The sequence below is a fragment of the Pogoniulus pusillus genome, chromosome 15 (genome assembly GCF_015220805.1).
Source record: "Pogoniulus pusillus isolate bPogPus1 chromosome 15, bPogPus1.pri, whole genome shotgun sequence".
NCBI classification, from domain to species: domain Eukaryota; kingdom Metazoa; phylum Chordata; class Aves; order Piciformes; family Lybiidae; genus Pogoniulus; species Pogoniulus pusillus.
This window is the reverse complement of record NC_087278.1, coordinates 10448606-10458949: the sequence shown is the minus strand read 5'-3', so window position 1 is coordinate 10458949 and position 10344 is coordinate 10448606. Positions and strand designations below refer to the sequence as shown.

At 51.3% G+C, this 10344-nt stretch overlaps 1 protein-coding gene across 1 annotated transcript; it reads left to right on the top strand.

Moving 5' to 3' along the window:
* Nucleotides 1–228: 228 nt before the first annotated feature.
* MCM5 (minichromosome maintenance complex component 5) lies at nt 229–10139 on the top strand. Its single transcript, XM_064155346.1, has 17 exons — nt 229–325; nt 534–716; nt 1578–1704; nt 1813–1941; nt 2397–2569; nt 3859–4018; nt 4122–4284; nt 4879–5050; nt 5212–5323; nt 6105–6248; nt 6548–6613; nt 7532–7708; nt 7803–7915; nt 8167–8295; nt 8561–8703; nt 9242–9369; nt 9797–10139. The coding sequence occupies exons 2-17, from the start codon at nt 550–552 to the stop codon at nt 9896–9898; spliced, it is 2205 nt and encodes a 734-aa protein (XP_064011416.1). The 5' UTR covers nt 229–325; nt 534–549; the 3' UTR covers nt 9899–10139.
* The last annotated feature ends 205 nt before the right edge of the window (nt 10140–10344 follow it).

Below are 10344 nucleotides of genomic sequence, written 5' to 3'. Positions count from 1 at the left end.
CCCCTCCTCCTGGCCACAATGGTCCCGTCCGCGCGCCCGCCCGCCATTTCGCCTCCCCTTGCCCCTCTCCAGATTTCGCGCCAAAGTGGCCCCGCGGGCAGAGCGAGGACAGCCCTGGCCAATCGGCGGCAGAAGCGAGACCGCGCGCTTCCTCTTGGGGCGGGGCGTGAGGGCAGTCGAGGTCCAGTCCGCGGCGGCGCGCTCTGGACGGGCCAATCGGAGGGCGCTGCGGTCGCGGCGGGGGCGCGCCCAGCGCAGCAGTTTGGTTTCCGCTGCTCTGCTTTTGCCGCGAAAAAGTTGGTGGCGGCTTCCCGGGGGCAGCGAGGTGCGGAGCGGGGCTGGCGGGGGAAGTTGCGCCTGGGGGATCCAGTGAGGCATTGAGATTGTGGCGGGAGGACGGAGGGGCGGTGCGTGGGGTTAGTGCATCTGGGGATGTGGGGGCAGCGGAAGGAGGAGGCAGGGTCCCAGAAGGCTTTTGGTGGGGACAAGAAGGAGGTGGTTGGGCCTGAACGTGTGCTCTCGGCCTCACGCAGGTGAGCAGCTATCACCATGTCCGGCTTTGACGACCCCGGCATTTACTACAGCGACAGTTTTGGAGGCGATACACAGGTGGACGAAGGACAGGTTCGGAAGTCACAGCTGCAGAAGCGGTTCAAGGAGTTTCTGCGACAGTACCGAGTTGGCACGGACCGGACGGGCTTCACCTTCAAATACAGGTGCTGCTGTGACCCCTTCTTCTGTGCCTTACCCACTCTGATCTGCACGTCCGATCTTCTCTTAACTTTCCTCCTGCTATGCGCATGCGAAATGCGCAATGGCACATAAGCTTTTCTTATAGGCCCTAAAGATCTCTCTGTCAATCTAAGTAGTGTCATTGTTCCCAGGAAAACCGAGGTCCGGTGTTGGTTCAAATTTTTAGGCAAGCACCAATGACAGTGGTAACAATAAAGGGATCTTCACAGCCAAGCTTGCACCTAGTTCTGAAATTCTGGGTTTGTCTTCAGGTACTAGTGCTTTCTGGTCTGGAATTTTATCTGTACCCATTAAAATCAGTACAGCGCTCACCGTCTGTGTTGCTTTCTGTGGCTGTGAAGGCCCCTTGGCAATCCCTTTGCCTGTGCAGTTTGGAAGCAAAACTGTAGGAGGACATTCAGATCTGTCATGCAAGGACTGGGACAATCTTTTGCCTTTCATGTCTGAACTTTATTTCATATACCCTGGCTACTACACTATTACTTGCCTTTTAAGAATTGTATTTTAGGTATTATTCTGCATAGGGTTTTGGGTTTTTTTCTAATTGCCTGTCTGGTGTTTAATTACCCAGCAATTAGTACTGTACTTTATCACTGTAAACACTGATGTCCCTAGACATATGTCATGTTTCACTGTGGGTTTGGGTGAAAGATTTGCCCAAGTTCACCCATGTTTCTTTTGGCACTCTCCTGAATTTCTCCTTTTGCTTTCCAAACCAAGGGCTTCTTGCAGAGCCCGTCTTCTCTGCTCCCTGTTTGCCATAAGGTCACTGTGAGTAACTGGTGCTCTCTGCCCTGCAAAACTTTACCACTTTGCTTTTCCAGGGATGAGCTTAAACGGCATTATAATCGAAGTCAGTACTGGGTGGAGGTGGAGATGGAAGACTTGGCCAGCTTTGATGAAGATCTTGCTGACTATCTGTACAAGCAACCAGCAGAACACCTGCAGCTGGTAAGGATGGAGGAGGCTAGCAACCTGGCACACCGATATTACATTGTGAGAGCATCCCTGACAATATATTGTAATACAGCCATAATAGCCTAGTTGTTCTTTTTGTAGTTGGAAGAAGCAGCAAAAGAAGTCGCAGATGAGGTCACCCGACCTCGTCCTTCAGGGGAAGAAACTCTGCAGGACATCCAGGTGATGCTGAGATCAGATGCCAATGCAGCCAACATCCGCAGCCTGAAGGTGAGCTGAATTGGTTGCTGCACTGAACAGCAGGTGTCAGGACTTGTTTGTGTTTGGCTGTGATTGCAGGAATACTTTTGGTACTTGATTACATAGTTCAGGATGTGAGTTGTACACAAATTTACAAGCAGAGGTACTCTGCAACTTAAGTCTGCCTGCAAAGGACTGTTATTGCTGGTTTCTGCTGTGGGGACATTATTGCTATTAGTCACGAGCTGCATAGTGTTTCCTTCTTTTCTCTCTTGCTTTGAAATTGGCATGGCTTAAGTCATGCAATGTTCCCCTACTACGATAGAGTGAAAGAGTGGCATTGTCCAGGCTTTTTGTTCAGGTCCCTTAGTCCCATGAATGTGGAAAATGTAACTAAAGAAGAGCTGCGGTTTTGTCACCTCTTTAGTTTCCTATCCATCCTCCAGTGATCACCTGCTCACCTTCCCTCACCTTTTCCCTTTCAGTCTGACCAGATGTCCCACCTTGTGAAGATCCCTGGGATTGTAATTGCAGCAACCCCAGTGAGAGCCAAAGCCACCAGAATAGCCATCCAGTGCCGCAGCTGCCGTAACACCATCAACAACATTGCCGTGCGCCCGGGCCTGGAGGGTTATGCTCTCCCCAGGAAGTGCAACACGTAAGGACTGACAGGGATGAATGCCACAGGCTGGTGGTGAAAAAAGAGCTATGTCCTCTCCTGCTCTCCCTCCATCTCATGCATGCTGCAAAGAGTCAGTGCCCTGTTGCACAGGGCAAAAGCATCTGCACAGCTCACTGCCTACTCCTTTTGTTTTGCCCTTGTGTCTGCATGCACCCATGGCTGGCAAGCTTCAGACTTCAGTTACATCTGTCTGTGATCACACTGGTCTTGGTGCTACAGGAGCAGTGCTGATGGCTACATTGAGCAGACATATCTAGGGAGCTCTTTACATTTACAGAGCACTTTGCCTGTTTTACCTAAAGGTTCATTCCTGCCTCCAGCTATCTCATGATGTCAGCTTATGCTGCTGTCCTACCTTCCCCTTAGGCTGTTACCGTTTTCCGACAAACTTACTAGTTCTATGTCTCTTCTCCCCCGGGGCTGTTTTTCTTACCTTCGGTAGGAACACTTTGCTACTAACTTTGCAGTCAGGTTTTACAGCTCTTGACACCCATGTGTACAATGAGAGTTAGGCTGCTGCTGTCCTGCAGCCCTCAAGCCAACTGATTTAGCAGCTCACATCTTTGAGCTTGTGCCTTACAGTATTTATTTTCTGCATCTTAACTCTAATGCAGTTTGAGAGGTCTTTGGGACAGGGGTTGTTCTTGCACATGGTTTGCACAGCACTTGGTTCCTGATCCTTGACTGCATGAATGCATCTGCACTCTCTTGTTAACCTCCCCAAAGTCCCTGTCCCTGCCTGCATGGAGTTGGGTATCAGTAGTGACGTACTGAGACAATGGCAGGATGAGGAGGTGCTCCTCGTCTCAGAGAGCTTGTAGTCTAGGCTGATACGTCTCAAGGGACCAGGAGGTTGATGACAGCCTTGTCACATTGCTAATTGCTTTCTCACCAGAAACCACTTAACATTTGCTTTGTGCACAAGGTTATAAAGAAAAATGACCTGCCATGTCTGTGCTGTTACCTCCTGTGTAATTAATGAATTACCTTCCTCATGGCATTTAGCTAGCAGGGGAGAGGGGGGAGGCAGGGAGAGTATTCAGACAAGTACCACCCTGTCTTAGGCTTCTTCTCAGGGCTGTCTTTAGCAGCTGTTGAAGACAAGACAGAAGACTTGGTAAACCTTTTTTTTGGTCCTGTGTGATTGACTTTCTCACCTGCCAGGCACTGCTCTGGACTTTGTGACCTTTGTCTCCTCTACAGGGGAGCTCCCAGGGATGGTTCCTGAGTATCATTACCTTTCCCTGATCAATTTCTCTGCACAGAGAACAAGCTGGCCGCCCAAGATGCCCACTGGACCCCTATTTCATCATACCAGATAAGTGCAAGTGTGTGGACTTCCAGATCCTGAAGCTGCAGGAGTCTCCAGATGCTGTACCACATGGGGAAATGCCTCGACACTTGCAGCTGTACTGCGACAGGTACCTATATAGTCTCCCTACCCTTACCCTCAGGGCAAACAGGTGTTCCTGGTGCTATCCTTTCCCCTCCCACCATCCTCTGCTTTCCCCTTCCTCCTCTTAGGTACCTGTGTGACAAAGTTGTCCCAGGGAACAGAGTAACTATCATGGGCATCTATTCCATCAAGAAGTCCGCCCAGAGCAAGACCAGAAGACGTGACAATGTGGGCGTGGGTATCCGAAGTGCTTATATCCGTGTGGTGGGAATTCAGGTGGATATGGAGGGCTCAGGTGAGGTCTGCTTTTGATGCCCATCTGCTCTGTGTTGGTAGCCTGACATTCAGAATTTCCCCTTCCTGAACAAGATGTTCCCCTGATGTAGACTGTATGAGATCACAGTCTGAGTCCTTCTCTGCTGCTTATGTAGCAGAAGGTTCAAGCCAGTCCAGGAGTCTGACTTATCCTGGATGCTCTATAGATGTGTCCTGTATGGCTTTTTCTCAGTAATATTAAATAAGCACGCTTCAGCATGAATCCTCCAGGGTGTTCCAGTGCTTTTATCTTATTGACCTAAGTGGGAATATGCTAAGCCATCCCTGAGGGTCTGAGCTGAAGTCAATAGTTAAAATTGATCTGTGTATTTAAAACACGATCCTGACTGTAATTCTTGCTCTGATTCATCCAAAGCTACTTTGCCCAAGACCTTTACATTGTTCTCTCAGCCTCTAAGGACACAGCCTGCCTTGCTGGGATAGCAAACACCCGCCCTGCCCATGTGGCAGCACTTGGCTTGATTTTCAAGAAGGGGTTGTGGTGGTAGCAGGGGCAGTTGTTAATTTAAAGCATCCTTTTGTTCACTGTTGAGTCATACTTACCCCTGTACAGGACACAGCTTTGCTGGCTCAGTGACCCCTCAAGAAGAGGAGGAACTTCGTCGCCTTGCTGCCATGCCCAACATCTATGAGATCATCTCCAAGAGCATTGCACCCTCCATTTATGGCAGCACTGACATCAAGAAGGCCATTGCCTGCCTCTTATTTGGAGGCTCACGCAAGAGGTGGGGAAAAGCCTGGTGGAGAGTCAGGGGTGTCAGGAGTGTCATCCATGGCACAAAGCCCTCATACAGTCTTCTGGCAGTGCTGCCAGATGCCTGTCTATTGTTAGCAATGCTTTGTTATCAGCTCTCCTCCCTCTCTTCTTCCCACCCTGTCAATCCAGGCTTCCAGACGGGCTGACCCGCAGAGGAGACATCAACTTACTCATGCTGGGTGACCCTGGCACGGCCAAATCCCAGCTGCTGAAGTTTGTTGAGAAGTGTTCACCCATTGGGGTAGGTGGTTTCAGGTGCCTGCTTACAGTGTGGCTCATTTCTTTCTTATGCTCCTTGCATAGCACCAAGGACCAGGCTGGTCTTGGCAGATGCCTGCCCCTGCATCCCAGCCAGCTGTACTGGCTGGGAGAGGTGCAAACTGCCATTTCTAGTGCTAGCCTGGAAGAGATGGGGTGCAGGACAGAGACCAAAGGTGGGAAAGGGAAGCAGATAATGCCTTTCATTGTGATATGAGCCAGGGTATGTGCAGAGGACCAAAGCTGTGACTGGTGCTGCTGTCTGTTGTTGGGACTTGATGAGCAGAGAGGGTGACTGGTCAGGACAAATGAATCAGGACAAATGAAGTTGACTGTGTCTCAAGCACAGACCTCCAGGCTGAGCCAAGACACGAAACTATATTTTCAGCTGTGTTTTCTTGCAGTCTCTATTAAGCAGCTTCTGGCCACGTTGTTCCCTCAGGGGGAAACAAAGCTAATGCAGCAGCCCATCGAAGAATGACTCACCCCCTCTTCTGTACTTAATGCCTGAATTTGTGTGTCTGCAAGCCCTGCAGTGTGTCACAGCTGCCAGTCTGAGGCTTAGGAGTAGGCAGTTGTCCTGCTCTGTATCTAGCAAATCTTTTGGCATGTACTGAGGGATTTTCCTGGAGATCCTTGTGTTTCTTCCAGCAGCTCTGAACCTTGCAGTGCTAGGAGTGCTTCATCCTCAAGCTGGAGTAGTGGGCTCCTGAGTCCTGTGGTGACTGACATACTGTCCCCTTTCTTGTCCCACATGCTGCTAGGTGTACACTTCAGGGAAAGGCAGCAGTGCTGCTGGCTTGACAGCTTCGGTGATCCGCGACCCTTCCTCCAGGAGTTTCTTCATGGAGGGAGGAGCCATGGTGCTGGCAGATGGGGGAGTGGTGTGCATTGATGAGTTCGACAAGGTACTTATGGAGCTGCCTGTGGGAGCAGGGAGGGGAGCCTCTGGGCTGCCAGCCTCTTCTGGGAGAGCCCAGAGCTGCAGGAGGAAGGGGGACTGTCCTGAGACTGCCTCGCTTTCTTTTGGGGAAGGTCAAGAGATGTACAGGGAAGTTTTGGTTACATTTTGTTGTCTTGTGCAGACATCCTCACAGAGCTTTACCTTTACCTTGAGGGTCAGCATCAGTGGATGTGTAGCTGAGGTCCAACAGAGGTGACTGATGAATTTTTTTTTCCTCCTTGCCTCATTTCTTTGGATGAGAAGATGCGAGAGGATGACCGTGTGGCCATTCACGAGGCCATGGAGCAGCAGACCATCTCCATTGCTAAGGTGAGCTGCCAGCACATGTCATGCTGGGGTAGGAGCCTAACTTGCCACTGGGTTTCCTTGAGACCCAGATACTGATCTTTTGCCAGAATTGCCATTTTAAAGTCTAGCAGTGGTCTTAATGATTACTGGTTTCATTGATCTGAAACGTGTCAGCACTGCCTGTAGGTTTTGAGTCATCTTCTCCAGGCAGCCTGGACTTCAGCAGGGCTGAAACAAGTTCCCTCTGCTCTGCTTACCCTACTCTAGATTCCATAGTTCTGATGTCCCTGTGTCATAGCCTGATGTCCCTTCTTTTGCTTCCATCCCATTGCTTTCCACCCCCTCAGAAGATCTACAGAAACTGTGACCTGCTGGTGCCAGGTCTTCTCTCAAATCAGAGGTTCTCTTAATTTCCACTGATAGACCTTTTTTTAATTTGGTAGCACCTCTGTTCCCTCCTGGTCACCTTGGCTGACCCCTCAGCTGTTTAGTAACAGAGCACACACCATGACATTTTGTTGCTGGTCGTTCTTGCTGTGCTACCTGCAAGCCCATGCTTTGCCTCTGGGGCTGCCCAGGGGAGCTCACTCCTGACAGCCCAGTTTCTGGCTCACGTTGCAATTGAGTGGAGTTTTGTGTATCTTTGCCCTTGACATGAGATTTTAAATGGAAGTTGCTCATTGTAGGTGTCTCAGCTGAAGCTTCTCTTGAGGAATATGTGGGTCCAGCCCATGTAGCTCCTCTGCTACATGCTTCTGTTCATGGAACCATTACAGAGCAGTTGGGTGTTACTTCAGGAGTTTTATTTAAATGCAAGTGGATTAAGGATGAGTCCTTGCTATTTGCTTTGGCCCTTTCTCTAGGAGTTAATAGCCTTCTAACCCTGCAGTCACTTGGACCAGATCTTCACTCCCTGTCCGTTTCTCCTTCTCCCTGCAGGCAGGAATCACAACTACACTCAATTCTCGTTGCTCTGTGCTGGCAGCTGCCAACTCTGTCTTCGGGCGCTGGGATGAGACCAAGGGCGAGGAGAACATTGATTTTATGCCCACCATCCTGTCCCGATTTGACATGATCTTCATTGTCAAAGATGAGCACAACGAGGAGCGAGACATGGTCAGTTTGGGCACAGCTGGAATTTGTAGTGCCCTGTTTTCTGGAGGGGAGGCAGTGAGGCTTCCAGCTGCTTGACTGTCCTCTGCTCTCCTAGACGCTGGCCAAGCACGTGATGTCCTTACATGTGAGTGCCTTGACGCAAACCCAGGCTGTGGAAGGCGAGATTGAGTTGAACAAGCTGAAGAAGCTCATCTCCTTCTGTCGGACGTGAGTGAGAGGCATGGCATTTTTTACCACGTGGGCTGCACATTGGGAGGCAGTGGTGAGAAGTGAATGGTGCAGCTGGTACACACAAGCACTGTATCTGAGTCACCTTTCTCAGAGCCCTACCTTGAAAAAAGGCAAGCAAGAGCAGCTCACCAGGGTATGACAGCATGGCCTAAGGAAGCCAGGGGTACACAGGTGTGCAGAGTACCATCCCTGGTGGCACTGCCTGAAACTCCTGTCCTCTGTTGCAGGAAGTGTGGCCCTCGGCTGTCGGCAGCAGCAGCAGAGAAGCTGAAGAACCGCTACATACTGATGCGGAGCGGCACTCGCCAGCATGAGCAGGAGAGCGACCACCGCTCCAGCATCCCCATCACTGTCCGGTGAGGAACTCCACCCTCCTCACCTCACTGAAACCCCCACGCTTGGGTTGCATTGCTGGGAGTCCCCTGGGGTAGCCAAGGAAGGTGGTTAGTGACATGCTGATGTTTGAGAGACCCCTTTGGCAAAAGGAAAGCACTGAAGGTACCTCCAGGGCAGTCAAGAAGTGCCTATAGTGGGGTAGGTGGGGCTGACGGGGGTTGGGGTGAAGCAAAAAGACCTCTTGGAGCTGCAGCAGGAAGCAGGAGACATCTCTTTTGGCCACAGGCAGCTGGAGGCCATCGTGCGTATTGCCGAGTCCCTAGGGAAGATGAGGCTTCAGCCCTTTGCCACTGAGGCAGATGTTGAGGAGGCCTTGCGACTCTTCCAGGTGTCCACACTTGATGCAGCCATGTCAGGCAACCTTTCAGGTGAGAGAGTGATGATCTGTGCTGGGGACTGGAGGAACATGCTGGACCTGACTGGGGCAAGGAGAGACAAGGTCTCATCCCAGGAGCAATTTGGCAGAGGCAGGATGGGCCTGCATTCTGAGCAAAGGCAAAGCAATGCCTGTGACAGCAAGGAGCCATTGTAGCTGTGGGGCTGTGGGTCACAGGGGAGGCAACAACATGGTACTGAGCATCTCCACTTGTGCTGGCCAAGGGAGGGTGATCTGACCCCAACGGCAGAGTGCTGGAAGCAGTTTCCCAAACTGTTTATCCTCCAGCATCTCTCCTTAGGGTGTGGAGACACTGTTTCCTTGGGAGGCAGTGTGGTGCAGAGGTTTTAAAGGAAGCTCCAGCTGTCAGTCTGCATTCATCTGTATCTTTGGAGCTCCACAAGCTTTAATGCTGGATTTGCTCATGGGTTCCTGAAGTCTGAGATGTGCAGGTGTAGTGGGAGACCCAGGAGGTGGGCACTGTGGCTTTTGTCTGGGTGTCCCTGTGCTCATACAACCTCTCCCTCCAGGGGCAGAAGGCTTCACTACACAGGAGGACCAGGAGATGCTGTCCCGCATTGAGAAGCAGCTGAAGCGCCGCTTTGCCATCGGCTCTCAGGTGTCGGAGCACAGCATCGTCCAGGACTTCATTCGGCAGGTGGGCCTGGGTCCCTGTGAAGGATTGGGCTGGGAAACCAAGGGCCCCAGGCTGCTGCTTGGGTAGTGAAACGCATTTCCCACGGGCAGGTTGGAGAGCATTGTGGTCATAACTGCTTTGAAATTGGGAGGGATGTGTCGTGTGACTGCAGATTTTAAGAGGAGACAAGAATTTGTTTTTCTGTAAAACCAGTGAGCTTTGGGGGCTGGGCTGGTAGGTTGGGTCTCTATCCTTGAAAGCAGAACCGTCTGACTTGTGAGACTGGCTGCACTCAGGCCCAAAGTAGTGAAAGCTTCAGTACCTGGTGCTACCAGGCTCCCTTCTTCCAGAGAGAGACAGACAGGTTTTAGCGATGGTTGCAGGTTCCCGCTGGGCTCTGGTGAGCTGTTCCCTGCTGACTGGCTTCCCTCTGCTCTTCCCTTTCCAGAAATACCCAGAACATGCCATCTACAAGGTGCTGCAGCTGATGATGCGGCGAGGGGAGATCCAGCACCGCATGCAACGCAAAGTCCTCTACCGCATCAAGTGACCTCACTGTCCTGCATGTGAGGAGGGACCTGCTACCACCTGACATGGGCTCATGTGCCCCATGGGGTCAGAGGCTGCTCCTGGAAGATTTTTCTTAGGGAGCCAAACAGCTCAGAGCCTCCCTCTTGAACCATGCTTTGGGGTGCCCAGGATTCTGCTTGGGTGCTCTGTTGCTCTGCCACTTTGTTTGTTTGAGTTCCAAAAGCTTTTAGTTTGTATTAAAATAAAAACTGATAGTGCCAGCCCAGGATCTTTGACTACCCCAAGGGACAAAGAGGATGTATCTCCTTCCTCCTTTACAGTTGGTGCAAGACTGGAAAGGCATCCTTTCTGCTTGCCTTGTACTACTGCCCCACGCTCATCCTGGGGATTCACCTTGAGGTAGGACGCAGCCATGGGGGCAGCACCAGCAGCCCTGAAGGCAGAAACTCATTACTTGCTCAGAGT